Raw genomic sequence first — 21,613 nt, 5'->3', positions numbered from 1 at the left:
GGACATGAGAGATTATGGTGAGATGAGTTTAGATTGTGAAACATGGGAGAGTGATTCCACAACAAACATCAAAGCAACCAAGGTCACTAAATTATTACATCTTATCAAAATCACTAGAATACCTTACATACCATTAAGCTTTGAAGAAAAAGAATGGGTAAGTCTAAATATGAGCCACAAAGTGAATAATGCCAAGAAAGAAACAAGTAGCGTAGATTGGTCAGGAATTTAATTAGGAGATCAACATTAAAGAGAGAACATGAGCATTCCTTCATAAACCTAGATGGAAAATACTCATGAGACAATACAGTTTATATCTTTATATATATAAAGAAAAGGAGTAGCAAGAAGATAATTGGAGATGAATGGAAAAGAAAAAGTTTGAGATGCAATAAGAGATAAGGTTGAAATGAGTGAAATATAGTAATGCTTGTTGCCAAGGCTTAAGAAGAGATTGATGCATTGTTGGTATGAGAGTAATGACAAAATCAAAAGAAAATGAATGGGCCTATGGTGAGATCTGTTATAATGACAAAGTTGTTGGTACCCCTATGAAACTCCTTCAGTTTGCACCAAGTTCAAGTTAGTGGTTATCTTCCTTATCAGGTTACAAAGATTATAGTGTCTTTGGTCCTTTCAGATAACAAATTTGCAGGGAAAATTGTCATCACAATAGTGTAACAAATGAAGAAGTTATGGAGGAAATAAGGACAAATTCAATGCAGATGCAATAGTTCTTTCAGACATGCCCAAGGAAAAGTTGCGGATGGCAAAGCCTAGGAGAAGTTTTGCCCAGAAGCTAGAAGGTGGCAAGCTGCAGCACAAATCTGTGCTTGGGCAGAAGAGGATGAAAATTCTGCCAAATAACAATAACAATAAAAAGTGGTGAACTGTTGAAGTAATCAAGCCCTAGGTACAGGTGCTTGAATGATCAAGTTATGGAACATAAAAGAAATGGAAAAACCAACAGAAATTTGTGCCAAAAGGTGGTGAAGGGCATAGAAAACAACATCAAAGAAGAAGGGAAGAAATTAGCAAATTCCGAAAATTGTTTTAAGGTGACAAAGATAGGGCTAAGTTTCAACCAAGGAAAATTGGGTGGCAAATGTTCAAGTAAGCTATGCTCAGCTGGAAAGGGCTTATGAAATAAATCGTAGGCACATTTATTTAATATCAAAAGATTCAAAACCCCTTCAAAACTGTGCCTAAGACACATAAGTGGCAAGGTTTCCAGCAATTAGGGCTTGGTCATTGGAGGAGAAACAAATCATTGAAATGAAGTGCCATTTTGTAGTGTTTAGGTTGAGGAAATCTCTGCTCAACACTTAAAATGTGGTGATAACATTATGAGATGATGCCCAAGGTCAAGAGGCTTTGAAACTAAACATATGTATGTTTCTAGTAGGACCTTGACACTTTTGTTTTCTCTCAAATACAACTTTTGATTGGTAGCCTTAGAACCACTAAGGAAAGGCACCTCATGTAAAGATAGTTTAAAACATGACAAATTGGCATGCTTTTTGCTTAGTGCAACCAGCCAAAATCTCCGCCCCTATACTTAGTCCACTAAAGCAGAAAACCTAAGTTTTATAGCATACAAGTAATGTATCATATCTTTATAAGAGGGTTGTTTTTCATTCAAAGTTCAACGGCTAGTTCATCTTTGTTACTTTCAGCAGAAACATGGCATATTATGTGATTTTTGCAAGTTTGAATGGTAGTTTCCAGTGCCATGATTGAAGGTTTTTAAGGTTATCCATGAAGGGTTTTCAAATTTCGACAGCATAACTCTTCTATCCTTGTATTCTTCATTATTTGCTCTGCTGATACTCAGTCCTAAATTGAGTTTGTCTCTTTTCCAAATGACCTTTCTTTTCAATAAGCTGAATTAATCACAATTTTCATACCAAGGTCTTGGGACAAGCAAAACAGAGGTCATTTTCAAACACTGATTCACTACCATGGAAAATTCAAAGGAATGGGCATATCATCAAATTTTGGATTTCATAAATATCCTTGAGCAAAGTGCAGAAACTTGAAGTGACGGTTTAGGTTGGTTGTCATTAATGGCTTTATCATGTTCAGAATTCTAGTTTCAAGACCAGTTCATTTTGGTAGGGTACTTATCAATTTGTGTTCATAGAATTTCAATAATCTTTCAGAGGCTATAGAGAATTTTCCATATTTTAAAGGTTCTAGAGGATTTGGCAATCACAAGCATAGGTTGCTTTTGATTTTTTGAAGAATCACTCATGTGCCAAATTTCTATTTTCTAGTAAGGTTGCATTTGGTAGTTGTCACAATCAACGGTGGCTATTTTGAGGCGATGGATATGAGCCTATTATAAACTTTAAAATTTAATTAATTTTTTTAGGATTCAATTGCTTTAAAGTTGTTGTATTTCCTCTTCTTTTGTAGATAGGGGTAGAATTGCTTTAAAGCTGTACTTTGTTCATAAATCCCTAAGAGCTACCCTTTGAGCACATAATTTGTTAATGATAGTTGAACTTAGACTTATGTTGTAGAGATTGCCATTCAAATATTGAAGTCAAGTATTGTGTTTTTGTAAGAATTACGTTATGGTAAAGTCGGTATTGAACTTTGCATTAGCACTTGCCCCCCTTCTTGGAAGTAACTTTGCATGCTTTTACGTGGTTTGCTTCTCTTAAAACTTGCAATACAGTTGTTGTTGCTAGTCAGTTTCTTTTGTTTAAAACATTTCTTCTTGTTGATGTTGATCTGTTGGTCTTTGCTTTAACTAATAGTAAAAATTTGATTTCAATCCGTATTATTTTTTAGTTGCAAATAAAAACGTTATTGTGGGATAAGAACTTTTAGGTTTTGTGCTCAACCTTTAAGATCAAAAAGATAGGTCAATTTTACCTTCATGTCATTTCCTTTCATGCAAACCCCAGATCACGAATTTGTATAGTGTGCATAGTCATAAGCTTGTTTGTTTCGTTAGGATTTAGGAGTAGTTTAGATCTCAAGGAGTTCCCCCTATGAATTTGAAGTCGGATTTTATCTCAGATACTATTCTAGTTTGATTTGTCCTGAAAAGAACAAGTTAAAACACTAACAAAAGTGAACAAGTTAAGATGGCACAAAATAATTTGACAGGTCACATTGTAATTGAGCTGAAGTGGGGATAGAGAGGGGACTTGACAAGTTACAAAGGTTGAGCATAAGATAAAAAAGGAAAAGGGAGGAACAACAAAAATAGAGCAAGTGGTGAAGTGGGTAAGTGAAAACGGGAAATATTAAAACAAACAAGTTGAAGATTGAAAGGGAAAAAGTGAATAAGATGTGGACCTCAAGAATTATCCAATCAAGTGAAGAAGGGAAAAGTTCTAAACAAGGGTACGGGGAGAAGTGACAAAGAAAAAATTAGGAAATAGTGTGAAAGTTCAAGTTGTAAATAGAAGAGTGAGTGACTAAGAGCTGATGCATATCATCATTGTGAAGCCAGGGTTTTAGTTATGTTTGAGGTAATGAAAATATTAACTTCAAGAAGAGGTCTTTAAAGTCCTATTTGCTGGATTCAATAAGAAATTTTGATGTTGTCCTCACTTCTATAAATATAATTTTTAATGTTATAGGTATATTAAGAGAAAGGAGGATATTGCAAATAAGGTATCCTAGGATTAGATAGGATAGAAGTAAGATGATAAGATAGGTTAGAATCAACCTAACAAGAGAGGATAAGGTTATATGCTAATCAATCAGACAAATTCCACCTTATCCTACAACACTGAGATCCACATTATAAAATCATATCCCATTCTATGATATTGATCGGTGTAGCATGGAGTGGGGAATGATTAGCACCTTAAAAGTGGATTTTCTTTAGTACATGGCACTTCAAGTGCAAAAATTCATCATCACTATAGCCATTTTATAAAGTGGTTGGAATTGAAAAGAAGTTAAAATCTCTTAGATTATCTTTAAGGTTGTCTCTTTGTGCAATTGCACTCCTAAGGTTATCATTCAAGATGTATGAAATAGTTTCTAAACAGATTGTAATAGATCTTGCCATGTACATGATGATTTGCATTTTGTGAAATCTTATATATACCGTATATCTAGTTGTAGTCTACTCAACAAATTCTTCATTAGATTTATTTCGAGGATGAGACAACATTTTCAAGTTTAGGGAAACAATGGTAGGTTTTCATTGGAGATATAAAGATGTAATATCCCTGACAAACCTTGAACTCTAACTGGGTTATTAACTGACTTTATTTCCTAATAGCACATTGTAATATCCCTTATATTTTTGAGTATTTACATTTATTTATTTGTTCATAAATATTACTATTAACCGTTATTCACAATAATTATTAAATAAATATTGATTTGCATTTATAATCACAATCAATAATTATTATTAACTGATATTCACAAAAATTATTAAATAGACCCAATTAATATTAATTTGCTATCAATAACAATTAATATTAATTATTAATAGACACAATAAATATTAATTTACAATCAATAATAATTACAGCTATCGATGCATATGCATAAGTATATACAGCGATTCCTATATCTTGAAATATATACAACAATTCCTATGCAGCAATAAGGTTAAGGCAAGGGTAGTGTAGCAATAAGAATAAGAGGTATACCTATATTATTGCATGTGTTATTACACTCAAACAGCAAACCGGTTCTTAGTACAAAGGCACGGGTAATTTCATTAAGATAACAAACAACGGATTAGTCAGCAAGAGGTAATGGTTATAATTAAAAAAACTTTACTTTTAGAAGGGGACGTGGCTATGAGGACATGACTCTCCAATACCAATGGAGAGATATATATTGCAGATCGGCACTCACAGGATAGGGGGAATATAAAAAATATATATTAAACAAATAATACCAATAAAATCAGATCGGAACTGATATTAAGTTACAGGCAGTAACATTCTTGTTCTGGGTAGTATGCATGGTATGCACTTAATATATATGATCAATATATGAAGCCTGCTGATGTTCTTATGGAGGATTTAATAGTATTATAAATATATATTATATTTTATTTATTTATTTATTTTCAGATATTATTATAATATATATTACTGCAGAGTAGTTTCCAGAAAATATTATAATAATTATAATTATTATATATATCATCATTAATCAGATAAATAACAATACTAGATTGTAAATCAGAAAGATCTTATAAACAGTAAGAAGAATTTGTTTATATATAATTCTTGTTACTACTGTCAGTATTTAAGAAGTTGGGAATTGAGATGTTTCCAAAGAGGGGCAGTCTAAATCCAGGCAATAGGGTGATTCCCAAGAGAGGGTGGGGATCAGCGTCCCGAGAACCTTGAGGGACAGGGTCCCAAGATAGGGAAAGGGCTTGGATCTGTAAACTTTGAGTGAACCTATTGTATTTGGTATCTAAGCGCTTTTGTAACATTTGCATCCTCTTCTTCTTTAAAACTGAAGTAGTAATAAAGTTTGACACTTGCATTAAGTGTTACGGATGTATGATAGATGAGCAAGCTACTTATTAATAAATTAATTGATTGAACTATGGAATATCACTGATTTGATTCATGTTAAGATAGAATTGTCTCCTAATCAATTTAGTTTAAGTCATAAGTACATTGAAATAGGTTAATTATGGTTATAACAGGCCTAAACCTAGTAGGGGACATTACACACATTTGCTCTTAAGGTACAAAAGCGTTAAGGTATACACCAACAATTATCACAAGAAATGAATGCAAATAAATCCATCAAATCTGAACTTTTTATAATCCATTCCTGAGCAATATCATTATTGATACAAAACCCTACTGATATGAAACAGATTACAGAAGCAATGTGAACTGTTACAGAGAAAAATACAAAATACTGAATACAGAATCTAGACTGAAACAAATTTAGGGACTGTATATAAGGATTGTTTCAAAAAAATGAATCATATATCATCATGGCTTCCTCAGTATAGGGTTGACTGCTGTTTACTTTTGCAAACCCTTGATTATTAAACAAGGTGAAACATAATTTAATATATAAAAATTATATGGCACTTCCCCAAGGGATATGCTTGCCACAGGAGGAAAATTTGCTTGCCTGTATTGATTACAATGCCTCTGAGCTGCCGCTGATTATGGATTTTCGCTGCAACTACAGTCCTGATTTTCTTCTACAAGTCAACTCAGCAGAATGGTACCTCCATCACCAATAGTCAGCTCTTCAAATTTGTGGATTTGTATGGGAGGAAGGAGGAAAATGAGATTTATTGAGATGTTGCCTTGTAGGATGACATGCAGGTTTGCTTCCAACATTTAATGGGTGAAGTCCTTGCGCCCTTGAGCTGGAGAAATCACACTTGTGAATCAATACTGCTTTCTACCCTTGAATGGAGTTGCCAAGGAGAGGAATGGGGTTTCCTCCAAACCTTTATGAATTTCAGACTTGGAGTTTTTGCCCCATGTCTTGTTCTCCTAAAAATTTGAAGAACTTCTCAATGCAAACTCCAAATCGATGCCCTTGAATAAGAAAACATTTTCTATTTATACCTTAATGACATAACTAGGATGGGTCGGCTCAAAAATCGGGTTGGCGCTCAAAGGAAATTCAAAATCAGAATGGCCACCAAAAGAAAATTAATGTTATTATTAAAATAATTAATAGTATTATTATTATATATCAATTATTATTATTATTATAATGTTTAAAAACATTTTTATAATTAAAGTGTTGAGAAAGTCGGCCCTATGGGATAAGGCACATGATAGTCTTCCTGTCCCAAATGTTGCTTGTCCTCAAGCAATGCCAACTCTCGGGACATTGCTGATTGATCCTAAGCAATGCAACAAATAAACTATCCTCTTTAGTAGCAATATTCACAAATCTTGGCCTCCTCATCACTCTTGCTTCCTCAGTGTCCTTATCATCATATGCGTAAGCTTCAATATCTTGTGCAATTGTCACTCCTGAGTTACTGCTGTGAAGTTTTTTGGAGGATTTTTTATTTCTGACCATGCTACCCAACAATGTCCCCACATTATATTCAAAAAACTCTTCAACACTTGCTGGTTTAATGCTAGCTTACACAAGGACATGTCCCCTGCCCTAGAACCCGGCATCCTCGTTCAACCCGGCATCCTCGTTCCCTAGCCATTTCGGGGGTGAGGAGATGCCAAGGAGATGTCCCCTTGCTGTCCCCACTACACCAAAAACCCCAGGAAACACCAAGAAACATCTCCAGTTGTTTGTGGATTGCTCACCCTCCCCAAAACCACAAGGGGATGTCCCCTTTGTGTCCCCCCGTCCCCAAAATGGGTAGCTGTACCCTACGACTAGGAATGATTCAAGGCTTACAAAAACAAAAACAAAAAAAATATTTTCTTTGCTTCTATTGGCCCATGGGGGGCCCACAAGGACGTCTAAACCACAAAGGAACCCTAAAATGACATAAAGAGTTAAACCAAAACAAAACACTAACCCAACAAACTGGACTGGTCAAGCTACCATTGGATGATCCACTTCTTCCAGAGGGTAATAGTGACTCGGATGCTTTTGAGTCTTTGGATATTGATAGCTCGAATGAGGCTTAGTTTAATAGACTGATGTATTTTGATGTTTGAGACTTCTAGATACATGTTTGAGACTTTTGGATATTGATAGACCATGGTTTGTTTATGTTTGAGACTGCTGTTACAATGCTTTATTGAAATTTATACTACTGCTCTCATGATTTATTTACATAATGATATTGTTGTTATTAGTTATTGACATATCTCTCTCTTTCCCTCTCTCTCTCTATTAAATATTAATATATTTGGGATATATATATCGCCATCCCCTGCTGTCCCCCCATCCCCATCCCTGAAACGCCGTGGAATGTAGGTTTAACACTGTCCAAACAGTTTACAATCAGATGCAGCATCTTGTCATGGCTGTCCCTGTTCTTTCCTTTGCTCAGAAATAAATATGCAATAGCTGAAAACCTCCATGCATGAGACTAGAATACTTCCTTGAAAACAAACGATGGAAAATGCATGTTCCATGTAGTCATACTGGCCTTGGCAGTTGTCCCAACTGTGAGAAAAATTGAGTGTAGAAAACCGCAATATTGGGATGGAAAAGAACATGCATATAGTTCTTATCTCCAAAATCCCCTCTTCTTTTCACATCAGCAATCATTGAATCTGCTGTGCACTGCAAATCATCTTTGTGAATTCTTGTCATGGTGGTATTTGTTGCTTCCTTAATTAAAGCTACATGTTCCTCATCAAATCTTGATGAAACCCTTTACTTGATAATGGTTCCGGGGGGACACAATCTTGACCATCATGTTGGGCCTACCCAACTTGGAACAGACATCAACAAGGTGAAACGTCTTACCCATAAATGGAGTCTTGGATGTCTTTGATTGATGTACTATCCACTTAGCCATTACATTTTTCCTCTTGGGCTTCAATTCCTTGATGAACACTCCAATAGGATGTGTCCTTGGTGTTCCCCATACTATATCAAACTCTCTTACAGCATAAAAGTTGTTGCACTGTGTGTTCCCACCCACTACATTGGCAAGTTGTCATTGCCACTTGTTCTCCTCATCTGATGAAGGTTCCCAAACAGCCTAACTGAACCTCATGATTATACACTTGAGCTCCAATGAGGCCCCTAATGTTATTGGGGGCTGGTCCCTCCAAGGTATAATGTAAATTAGCTGGAAATAGATCAGCACGATTCACTCAGGATCTCATCCCAAACAGTGCTAGGATGGCTGGATTGGTTGCCCTCCGGAATGGAACTCTTCCAATAACATTTCCATGCAATAAAATCTCCTCAAATTTCCTCAATCTACTGCTATCAATAACTGTAGACATCAAAACCAGTACCATGAACATGGTGCGATGACTGCAAAGATGACAAACTTGTGCAAAAAAGCAGCAATGTGATCAATGTAGAAGCATCGGCAGCCACACCCAAACTAAAAAATCTCCATTTGAATTTACCAACTGGCATCTACTCTTTCCCATGGCTGGGAATCCCTGCAAAACTGCTTGTGTAATTGCTAATGACATAATTTGGTGGCTGATAGCAGGAATGACAGCATTGTTGAGGCTGGGAATTAGGGTTCTTAGCTATCCTGGGAATGCTTCTGCTATCATATGGGGATAGCAGCTCATTACTGCTCAACCTCCTTGTGCTTTGTTGGAACTTGGTAGTCCCTTGCACCAATATCTTGATTTGGAATCTTCACATCATACTCATGTGGTACTACCCTTGCATTCAGGAGAGCTCCTCCTTAATTGTGCCATGGGCTGCCACACTCATGAAATCAGCTTGTGTGCGTATTGGACTGGAATCAACAATCCAAAGTCTGAAAATATTAAGATCAGCAGTACAACATTGGTACAGTAGTCATTAATCAGTAAAATCAACAATTTGGAACCTTAAAAGAAATGATCAGAGACCAAAAATCCTCCCACAAATAGCTGCACACCTCTGAAATCCATCAAAATCAGCAACCTTGTGATGGAAAATACTTGGTCATCAGCTAGTAGTGCACTGTAATGGCTGAACACCTCAAGAACAGCAGGTTTAAGGTTGTAAACCATTTCCACCATTTTGGTTCAGAATCATGCAGTCAACCCTTATCCCTATCATTGGGTAACCTCCTTAGGAGAGTGTTCTTGAGTATATTCAAGACAAACCACACATTACTGTAATGAAGTATATTTCCTTGAAATCTTCCTATGGTCCCTAACTTTCTTAATGGGAACACCATGCCTGCTAAACTCATAATGGTACCCTCAACTCAATCTTGAAAATTTAAGCATCAAGCAATGCTGGTCCAATATAAGCAAAGTATGTTCACCAAAAGATGACTCACCTTTGGATGTGGTGGTGATCACTGCCCATTGATGTTCTGTTACCCTTGCCATTACACATCTTGGAATTTCCTCTTTGATGCCTAGTAGCACTATCACTTTGCTTTTGATTTTCAATTTCTTGATGAACTTTCCAATAAAATGCTCCCCGTGCAATCTCCATGTTTTGCTGATCTCTCCAAGATCCATGATATAAAAATCTTTGCACATCTCTTGTGCATCCCAAAGAATGATCAATTGTCTTGCCTTCATGGTGCTAGGGATGTTAAGTGCCTTATCTTTTATAAAAATACTAACTTGCTTGTAGCTCAATACCCACAATACCATGCCAAATTTACTTACAAAATCTTGAATATCAAAATGGCACTTATTTTGCTTACCTTCTATCATCAAATATGTCGAGGTAACTATCTCCATTTGGTCCTCATGTGGAGTGAAGTGGAAATTTGGTGAATGTGTCCATTGTCCTTTAGTATCTATCATGGGCAACTCTCTATCATATTGCAGACCTTCATCAAGCATCCTATAAACTTGTGAGGTCTTACTGGGAGGATGTGTCAACATGTTAGCCCCAAAATACAAATTACCACATAACTTGTGCTTGCTTATGATTAAGATTAACCATTGTTCTATCCACATATAAAGGATGGAGATCTATGGTCGATAGTGGGAGTAGCTCCATCAAAGACATAGTCTCTTGGATCCCACTCCACTAAATGTTAGTGTCCTTGATTATGAAGAAAGGGATACTCATGCCCCAAGCTATAGGGTATGACCTTCATCTCTCCACCATCATTAGGATTTATCAGCTAGCAATTCCTCTACATGGGAGTCAATCCAAGTCAAATCATTTTTCACAACAACATAACCAGTATCTTGCAGATCATCACATGGTCCAATCATTCCCATGCATCATAAATAATCATTACATGGTGCAATTATGTCCATACCTGAAAATTGGGCCGATGTCTCTTGGACATAATTTGTGATTATTGATACATCTTCAACACATAGTAAATGCTCTTCATTAGGGGCGATGTCGTGTAGATTTTGGACCTTACAATCTTCTATCATTGAGGAGTCCTCTTGTTTGACATCACTCTGATCTTTCTTCTTGCTCTACTATCACCACTTCTTTCTTGACCTCCTTGTGTGGTTTTGGCTCTGGCGTACTCTTCAATGTTTCAGATTCCACCTTCTTGGGTTCTCTGTCTTCCAAGAGCGAATTTTTTGGTTCCTATTCTTTGGTATCCTCCTCAGCTACTTTTGACTCTTCCTCTTCTTTTCTCCTTCCTCTTATGTAGTCATAAAGTCTCTTTTATTGAGATTTATCCATTCAAGATATCTCAAATAATAACCAAAAGGAAATACAGATTTGATTTCATCAGAAATTCCTTGATATTTATCAAAGATTTTGGTGGCTTAAAATGGGCACCTTACTTGGTCCAATCATTTCATTCTAGAATTCTCCCCAGGGGACTGCTCTCTATATCCTCTTCTCCTTTGTCCATTCATTTGAAACTCAAAATATACAACAAAGGTCATGTCTTGACAGATGGTTGGACCTAAGTTCATATATTCAGTGTGATATCTTGCTACTTCTTTAGGCTTTTAGCAGATTCTTCTGGTTGTCGTTCTTCCTTTAGGGATTTTGTCTCCTGTCTTTCTAGCAGTTTGACTCTGAATAGTGGAAATAATGGTGTTGAACCCATAGCTTCCCTCCATAAGTACTCAAGTTCCAAATCACCTATTTTCGTGAACCTACATCACCATACCGATACACTCATAGGCTGGCAAGAAAGGTGCTTTGATACCACTGTAATATCCCTGACATAGCTTCAACTCTAACTGGGTTATGAACTGACTTTATTTCCTAATAGCAAATTTGCCCTTAAGGTACAACAGTGTTAGGGCATACTACTATACACCAACAATTATCACAATGAATGACTGCAATTTAAATTTGTCAAATCTGAACTGTTTATAATCCACTCCTAAGCAACATCATTATTGATCCAAAACCCTACTGATATAAAACAGATTACAGCAACAATGTGAACTATTTCAAGGAGAAAAATACAAAATACTGAATACAGAAAATCAGATCTAGACTGAAACAAACTTAGGAACTGTGCATAAGGATCTTTTCAAGTCATCATGACTTCCTCAATACAAATGAGCTGATGTTCCATCGATTACTGTTTACTTTTGTAAACTCTTGATTATTAAACAAGGTGAAACATAATTTAATACATACAGATTATATGGCACTTTCCCAAGGTATATGGTTGTTGCAAGAGGGAAATTTGGTTGCCTGTATTGATTATAATAGCTCTAAACCACTACCAATTATGGAATTTCTGTTGCAACCACAGTCCTGATTTTCCTCTACAAGTCAACTCAGCAGAATGATACCTCAATTGCTAAATATCTAGCTCTTCAGCTCGACAAATTTGTATGGGAGGAAAACCAGATTAATTGAGGTGTCGCCCTATAGGATGACCTGCAGGTTCACATCCAACATTTAATGGGTGAAGTCCTTACGGCTGTGGCCTGGAGAAATCACACCCATGAATCAGTGCTGCCTACTACCCCTGGATGGATTCACCAAGGAGAGGAATGGGGTTTCATCCAAACCTCTATGAATTTCAGACTTGGGGTTTTCATCCTGCGTCTTGTTCTCCTAAGAATTTAAAAGTCTTCTCAATGCAAACTCCAAATCAATGCTCTTGAATGAGAAAAAGACTTCTATTTATACCTGAATGCCAAGTTGAATAACAAGGATAGGTTGGCCAAGAAAAGGGGTTGGCACCCAAAGGGAAATTCAAAATCAGGTCGGCCACCAAAGGAAAATTAATGTTATTATTAAAATAATTAATAATATTATTATCTTTATTATATATAAATTATTATTATTATTACAGTGTTTAAAAACATTTTTATAATTAAGTGTTGAGAGAGTTGACCCTATGGGATAAGGGACATGACAAAAGAGCATTTTGGATATCGCAAGGGCCCTAAAGACGTTGCTACACATTATGGGCTTACCTCAAGTTAGAATAGGGGAATAGGAGCTCTAGAGTTCTGTAACATTGTATAGTACTTCATGACAAGGTATAATGCGGGAAATTAAAAGAGACATGACTAAAAGTTGTGTCCTATCATGTTGTATTGTATCTCATTGGAATTTATATAGAGACAAAATTGTGATTGTAAGTATGATTTATGTGTGTGTTTGTATAAAGAGAGTTTGATCAGGGAAATATCAATGCACTTGTGTATATGAATGCATGTATACCCCTTCTATATAAAGCCTTATAATCTTAATTAAGCAATAGAACTGGTTTAGTTCTTCTTGCAGAACATTAGCTCTAACTGGAGTAAGACCCTGCAAGTTGGTATAAAGGACACCTTACTATTTTCAACACTTTTATCTTCAAGTTTTTGGATATGAAACTTGATCCACATTCTGAATGAATTTATGATTTGATAGAAATAAAAAGTCACAAATGTGTTCTAGTTGGATACGGTGAAGAATCCAAGGCATATTAACTACATGATTTGGTATTCATATCCTCTCATTTATAAAGATGTCATTTTCAACAAAGTTTGCTTGCTTGTGAGGATCAATTCATACTATTCTGTCTTCCAACTACAACATTTGAAGAAGACACTTGCATGGTGCAATATCCACCTCTAGAAGTTGTGTATTCCGATGAGGACATCCTCATTGATCAGTCAAAAGAGACTGTTGCCCCTAATGCAACAGAACAATAGGTGGTTAAGGAGCTTCTACTTGTAGATGCTCAAAAGTCCAAAATAAGTTTTAGATCTGCATGTCCCATTTGAGCGTCAGCTGACAGGCATTTTTACCAAAGCACTTCCAAAGAATACATTTCTTAGTTTGCATAAGCACATTGGACTTCATGAGCCTCCCTCAAGGTGGATGAGCAGCATAATTGTGAAAAATTTGGCAATCAACATAAAAGATGGATATTGGAATTTGTGTAATCTTCACTTCCAATTTTCATAGCACATATTAAATCAAGTCAGACTCAAGACCCCTTATAATAATATTGAATCTTATTTTGCAATGGTATTGGTTAATGCTGATTAAGCTCAGGTATATGTACTGGAATTGTCCCGATGTGGTACGACTAAAGTACTACCAGAATACCCTGGTTCCCTATGGGTCCTTTTGTGAAGGACCCACATGGAACCTGGGGGGCCTAGGCAGTACCCTGGGTGTATTTGGGAAGGACCCCTGCATAATTTTTGTTCTCAATCCTGCAGATTTTAGTTTCAAGACTCTATAAATCTACCTCCTATTTGACTCAGTCAAACAAAGGTGTCGAATACCAAGTGTTTGGAAGATTACATACACCCTCTGTACTGAGCATTCACCACGTACCTGAAATAATTTAATGATCTTAGACCACCTCAATTATGAAAGCAGAACTAGATCACAGTAGTGTACTTTCTTGCCTGAAAGAAAAAATTACTATTAATGGAACTTGGTTCATAAATTGTCTTAAATCCAGTACTAAGGTCCTTCCTGGTCTTTCTGTTGTGTCTACTAAAGTGCCTCCTTGAATTGTAGACCACCTCAATTATGAAAGCAGAACTAGATTACAGTAGTGTACTTCATTGCCTGAAAAAAAAAATACTATTAATGGAACTTTAGTCTTTGTTCATAAATTGTCTCAAATCCAGTACTATGGTCCTTCCTGGTCTTTCTGTTGTGACTACTAAAGTGCCTCCTTGAATTGTTCCATCAGAATATTCTATATGTGAACCTAGAATTACTTCCAGCCTTGTTTTCTTTGCTATCCTTTGTTTGGGAACATCATAATGGATTAAAAGCCATTACTCAGCCTTATGGTTAGACGCCAGCAATGGCTTTTTTTGTCAAATACCTATACAGATTATAAATGGAAATCTGAAATAGTACAGTGAGGTAATATGAAGTCCATTGGAAAGGATAAGAAAGCCCATGAATCTCCTAATCCAGCAAACCCAAGTAACCATGTTTTTGGTAATTGTGGATATACATATATATACATACACATACACATACACACATGTATATATTCCTGTATCCATACCCAAAAATTTGCCGTACCCCGTACCCATACCCAAACTGGTAACTTAGTTATTTTGAGTCAAATCGGTCCATCACTACTTATAATAATATGTAATATTATTTAGTTATTTTGAGTCAAATTGGTCCATCACAACTTATAATAATATGTAATATTATTTTGGGTCAAGTCTGTCTCATCACATTTCAATGACTTTGATGTGTATACACACAAATCAACCTCATTCATTATCGTCTTATTCATTCTTTTCATATATATAAACTGTTTTGCCTATTGGCTTCTATCAAATTCTCTCATGTTTACAATAATTTGAAGCTTATGCCACTTCCTAAGGAATTTCTACATCTAGCATGTTGATCCAGCCTAAACATAATTTAGCAGTCAGAATTCTAAATGTAATTTAGCAGTCAGAATTCATAGCTGCATCTAGCAGGGATTGAACTCAACTTTTGTCCTGACTGAGTACTGAGTAGCTAGTCTTTCATGTCAAGGTCTGAATATAGTTTACTTAGTCACTCACTGAATTAAAACCTCGAGTGCTAATGGCTTGTCAGGTCATTCTATAATGGATAGAGTACCCACATCATCTCTGATTAGTTCAAGCAGGTTTTAACAATGAAAAAGCCTTGGCACATTGACCATGCACTTTTCAGAATTTGAATACTGAGGCTAGTGATTGATCTCTCTGTTTTGGTATTTCCAATTTTGGCACTTATATCTGGAGCACAATTGGGTAGCGGATGTGACAGAAATTTACACTTTCATTAATATGGTGGGTTTCAATACTTAAATTTTTCTGGTTTATTATAGTGTATACAATATTATAATGTAAGTTTATGTAATTAGGTCATCTCAGCAAGCTGAAGCTCATAGGGGTGAAGAAAAAGCCTGATTTTGATTTGTACATATCATCTTGAATTTTAAAAATACATTGCTTTCCTTTTCCATTTAAGAACAAATAAGTTTTTATGATAAGCCATTGCTATTATTTTAATTAGTTGAAGACTTTTAGCCTCTTTATTTATGATTTTAGAGCATCAGATGAATATTTAATGTTTTTATTTGAAATTTAATTTCACCAAGGATTTTGTTGTATCATATCTCATAATTATCAACTTCCTTTTCTCTTTAAGTGTTCCCGGGAGATTAATAGTGGAAAAGCTGAGTTCTCTTTAAAATAAATTTCATCAGCAAATTTAAAGGTCCTCGTGCTTATATATACAGTTTGTTTAGGTGCTACATGTCTTGAAATTATACGAGGGCTGAGTGCAATTTGATTAATATAAATTTCTTCACCTTAAAGCAGACATAACAGGGCACCTACTTTTCTTAGACATTCTTCTTGTAAAGTTATTTAGGGACCAGAAGGGGAATCGATATACATAAATTTATTCACCTTAAAGCAGACATAACAGGGCACCTACTTTCCTTAGACATTCTTCTTGTAAAGTTATTTAGGGACCAGAATGGGAATCGATATACCGTGATGTGCCTTGTAGATTGCTGCATATAAATTTATTCAAATTTGTCATATTCATTAAGCTAGTTGGTATTATGTGCTTCATTTGTTCAATTCTATCTTTTCAGATAACATCCGTTTAGAGTTACCTATACCTAATCTATAAAGCAGAAATTCTGGGTCAATTTGCCATATGCTTTGTGCTCGTGGAGTTTTGGCTTATGACTTTCTTTTGGTAGTTAATAATTTGTCGGCCCACTTTGTCATTTAAGGCAGAATTATTCCACACATGATTGTTTTCAATTTTCTTCTCTTTACTCATTGCATGGAATTATCGTAGCCAGCTCCTGATATTTTGGTATGATGACGATGTATTTACAGTTGGTGTAGTCTTCTAAGGCCATGTCGCATTAAAACTGCAATACCAGTGGAGGGTCGATTTGAAAGGCTCGTTCTTTCTTCAACAGTGACTCGAGACCATCATATTCTTAATTATATAGAATTTTCGAACAAGGCTATAAAGGTACGAAATGTCTAAAACATTGTTTTGTCATCGAAATGTTCGAAAAATGTTATATAAGCAACATGATAAGAGTCTACTCTAAGTAGGGCATAAAAATCCGTTGGAAGTTTATTTATTATCCTAAAAAGTCCAAATAATCATCAACTTATATTCCCTTGTTACTTCTCAAAGAAACTTTTATAAATTTCCATGTTTTTATCTCAAAAGTAATTTGGAAAGATTTCTTTAGGAGTACAACTCCCAAATTTTTATTTATATCAAATCTAGACTTTACTTTAATTCGATTCTTTACTAATGCCTGTGGTTAAGCGGAGAAATTTGCTGTTTCTGAGGTCGTAATTGTCATTTGCCCGTTTGATGCAGGAACTTGAAGAAATTCAACTGGAAGCTCCAAAACCTCAAAGGATGAAGCGCTTGAACTCCTTGCATATTGTTTCTGACTTAGAGCGTGAGGATCCCAACAAAACATATGCGACAGTAGTACTTCAACGCACTTCAGAAGGAAGCTGAGGGGTTCAACTCGGATCAAAGCAAACAATTCTCAAGTCTTAACTTGGTTGGCCTACAAAGAAAAATGGTTCAGTATGTGCTACTAACCAGTCTTATCGGTCGGTCTAAAAGTAATGGATATGAGCTGAGAGGTCATCTAAAGTGGTGTTCATGAGTTGAAGAATACATCTCGCTGCTCTATTCCATATTCCAAATATCAGATAGAAAGAACTGAGGTCAAAGGGAAACTCGATGTTTTCTCCATTGTATTTTAATTCGTATAATGAAGAAAAAGTTAGAGTTATTATATATGGTTAATAACCCAAGGTAATCGATCATGAATAACTAATTCTTTTATTGGTAAAATAAGTTATATCAGGTTCCTTCTCCACAAAAATAAACAAGGCTGTATGCCCATTAAATCTAAAAACAGCACAAGCAGTGGAAGTTTCTTAATGAATAAAACCATTTTGATAAATATTTCCAACTGATTGATCAAATTAAAGCAAACCTGTATAGAATTCGAACAAGAGAATTAATTTAATTGAAGCACAAGATCAATTATCTGTTCCATGCCGCAGGGCTTAAACAGCAAACTTAAGCGTTGACCGCTTAGATGGCTGGTGCGGGGCCCTCTCAACCCGTCATCTTCACCGTTTCCTCACCGTTATTCCATCCGCCCTACTGTCCCGTAAAAAATTTCAAAAGTGCTTCTCCCGTCCAGACAGACCTCCATATGTATGTTTCCAATCCAGCAATTTTCATTTTCCCGTCTAATCCCAGCCTGTGCCAAAACAGGAGCTTTGGGACAGGTATAGACATCCATCCAACCATAATGGAAGGGCGGTTATTTCCATATACCAAAGTTAGAAATGCTCTGGTAAACATGTATGCAAAAAATATGGAAGCATAGACCTAAAACTTGCACGAAACCCCTTTAGAAATGCTCATAATGGAAGGGCGGTTACTGTCATATATAACAGTTTGAAATGCTCTGGTAAAGCCCCTTGTGGCAATGCCTAGTAGGAAGCATAGCGGCCACTTTGCTTGCATGGTAGCGCCCATATTCACTGGCGTGCCTGCAAGGCGCTCCAAGATGGCCTCTCCACTATTCCATCGAACTTCTGCAAAGGTTAATGTTTTAAATGGCCTTTTGGAGGCTCAATGTAAACCTTGGCTCTCCTGGATTAGATTTGTTTCTATTATCAGAATATGTCCTCCTATTAGGTTTTCACGCAAGTTTATTTGAGCAGATCGGCCATCCCAAGTGCGATTCTACTTCAATTTTTTTGTTTCCCCTTGAATAAGCACAGCATAAGAGAGGGAACAGTGGTAGTTTCATTTTTATTACGCCTAGGTATTCTAGGTGACAAGATAGATTATGTAGGCCGTCTGAACCATAATGGGCAGATGGTTTCCTCAAGGATGAAGTTAATTAGACGCCAGGATGAAAAAATTTGTTGGGCAGCTATTTGCAGGGTATCAAGCCGATATAGTTTTGAACAAAGGATATCAGACAAATCTAAATTTGAGCGAACAAATTTATGGAAGTTTTCTCTCTTTTTTTTTAAATACCATGCATTTTTTTTATTACTATTCGTTGAAGGGTGTGTGAGCAGGGATCTCTGTCGTCAAAGCCAAGCTAAGAAAAACAAGGATTACATTAAGGCCCGCAAATTTTCTGGCAGGGCTATGCCCTTCACAGAGGGCTGCCTCTATTTTTTTCTTCCTATTTTTACTTCGATGATATGTACCTCATCTAATTTGTTTCTTTGTTGTGTTGTTGCCCAGATATTAGCAGGTAAAAGAAGGGATTAATTGCCATGAAGGAAATTAGGTGCAACATGAATATGATGGGTTGTGCAAAAGTGTAACCTAGGGTTTTACAGACAGATTGGAGATATTTTTACTTTTCTATATTTAGATTGGTTCTAGAAATAGCACTTTATTTTAACAGGTAGCCCCTACAACAGAGCTCATTGCAACTTGTAAACTGGTTCAAATAATCCAGACCGTGAAAACTCTTAAATTTCATCTGTATTCCACATTACCATGGATACCTATTCTGTTGAGGAATTTTCTTTTGCACCAATCAACTCAAGGCTTGATAATATTTTTTTTTATCTAAAATTTACTGATGTAATTATTTACTTACACAATTGAAATATAAAATTGGTCCATTACTATTACAGCCCTACTTTCCAATAAGCACAAAATTTTTACATTCTTGCTTCAGAATGTCCTACAATTTTTTAGGAGAAAGAGAAAAAGAATTTTTCTAAGATATGAGTTCCGATAAGCCTTTAATCATAATCATAATCATAGTGATATTAGTAAGCTAGCTCCCAAGACATGGGTTCTGGTAAGCCTCTAATCATAATTATACTGATATTAGTAAACTAGCAATTACATTTTGGTGGTGCAATGGGTTTGCCAAAGAGGTCTGAAAGGTTAATTAGGAAAAAAGTGGTTTGTTTTTTTTGCATAAATTTGTGTATTACACGAGGTCAATTGGGGCCATTTAGCAAATAATTTTTGTGTACAACAAAGATGTCAATGGAGAGGTGATAGCTACAAATCAATTGTGCATTCACTTACAAGAATCCAAACATGATCAAAACAAAACCTCTAAATCAGAAAGGTAATCATGCTCCATTAGCAAGAGGTTGATGTTATGCTTGCAATAGGGAGAGGGAGAGAAAGGGATGAATTGGGATATAATTTAGAGGGATAGATAGAGAGGGGGAAGGAGAGAGAGAGAGAGGGGTAGAGAGAGGGTTAAGGAGATAGAGATAGGGGTTAGAGAAGGAGATGGAGATGGAGAGGGATTTGGAGAGGAGGGGAGGGAGAGATAAAGAGAGAGGAAGAGAGAGGGATAGATGGAGATGGAACAGATAAATATAAAGAGAGTGAGAAAGAGGGGGAGATAGAAAGATAGAGATAGGAAGTGATGTGTAGAGAGAGGTAGAGAGAAGAAGATATATAGGAATAGAGAGAGAATGAGATAGTGATAGGGAGAGAGAGAGAGATAGAGAGCCAAAGAGATTAAATGGCAAGAAATGCATAGAAAGATAGAGATAGGCGAAGGAAGAGATAAATATAGAGAAATAGAGAGATAAAGAGGAAGAGATAGAGAGATATTTAGATGGTGAGATAGAGTGATAGAGGGTAGAGATATAAGGAGATATAGAGAAAGGTTGAGAGAGACAAACAAAGAGATAGATAAAGAGACATACAAATAGATATACAAATAGAGAGAAATATAGAGAGGAGAGAGGATTCAATAGATATAGAAAGAGGAAGTGATAGGGGGAGGGAGAGAGAAATATAGAGAGGAGAGAGGATTCAATAGATATAGAAAGAGGAAGTGAGAGAGAGAGAGAGAGAGAGAGAGAGAGAGAGAGAGAGAGAGAGAGAGAGGTCCAAATAGAGGGAGTTTGTTTATGTGAGTGAGAGAGAGATCTATGGATATAGAGATAGAGATAGAGAGGGGGAAACATATATAAATAGATAGAGGGAGGGAGAGAAATAGAGAGATATAGAGAAAGGTTGAGAGAGAGAGAGAGAGAGAGAGAGAGAGAGAGAGAGAGAGAGAGAGAGAGAGAGGGGTATGTGTGAGTGAGAGTAAGATAGAGATATAGAGATAGAGATAGAGATAGGGAGGTACAAATAGAGGGAGTGTGTCTATGTGAGTGAGAGAGAGAGATCTATGGATATAGAGATAGAGATAGAGAGGGGGAAACATATATAAATAGATAGAGGGAGGGAGAGAAATAGAGAGATATAAAAATGAGCGATAAGGAGGGAGGGAGAGATATAGATAAAAAGAGGGAGTGATAGAGAGATAGATATAATGGGAAAGACATAGGGGAAAGAGAGAGATGGAGATGGGGGACAGAGATAGGAGGAATATGGACAAAAGAGATGGAAGGAGAGTGAAAGAGGGTGAGGGAGCAATAGAAATCAAAATCTCACATTATTTTGGATCAAATCTTAAATTTGTGGTTAGTGATGAATTTTGCATACATAAAAGTAATTCATACTTGAGAACTCAATCCTTCATAGAGTACATAAACCATTTTAGATCTAATACAACATATAAATAAAGAGAATATTTCTGATTCTAAGGCAATTTATATTTCAATCTCATATTAAAATTATTTTTCTT

At 36.0% G+C, this 21,613-nt stretch overlaps 1 protein-coding gene across 2 annotated transcripts in view; it reads left to right on the top strand.

Moving 5' to 3' along the window:
* Window positions 1-19,567, top strand: part of LOC131078395 (uncharacterized) — a 54,830-nt gene extending 35,263 nt beyond the window's left edge. Inside the window, exons 4-6 of one of the 2 annotated variants that reach the window (XR_009113779.2) lie at window positions 16,815-16,956; window positions 17,320-17,538; window positions 19,237-19,567. Coding sequence is in view for 1 of the 2 variants with exons in the window: in XM_058016070.2 (XP_057872053.2) it covers window positions 16,815-16,956; window positions 17,320-17,466 (289 nt within the window). In the remaining variant the exon portion in view is untranslated. Of the gene's footprint in view, window positions 1-16,814; window positions 16,957-17,319; window positions 17,755-19,236 lie in introns of those variants that run through there. The other variant, XM_058016070.2, reaches the window with a different exon arrangement.
* The last annotated feature ends 2,046 nt before the right edge of the window (window positions 19,568-21,613 follow it).

The sequence above is a fragment of the Cryptomeria japonica genome, chromosome 3 (genome assembly GCF_030272615.1).
Source record: "Cryptomeria japonica chromosome 3, Sugi_1.0, whole genome shotgun sequence".
NCBI classification, from domain to species: domain Eukaryota; kingdom Viridiplantae; phylum Streptophyta; class Pinopsida; order Cupressales; family Cupressaceae; genus Cryptomeria; species Cryptomeria japonica.
This window is presented reverse-complemented; position numbering and strand designations above follow the sequence as displayed.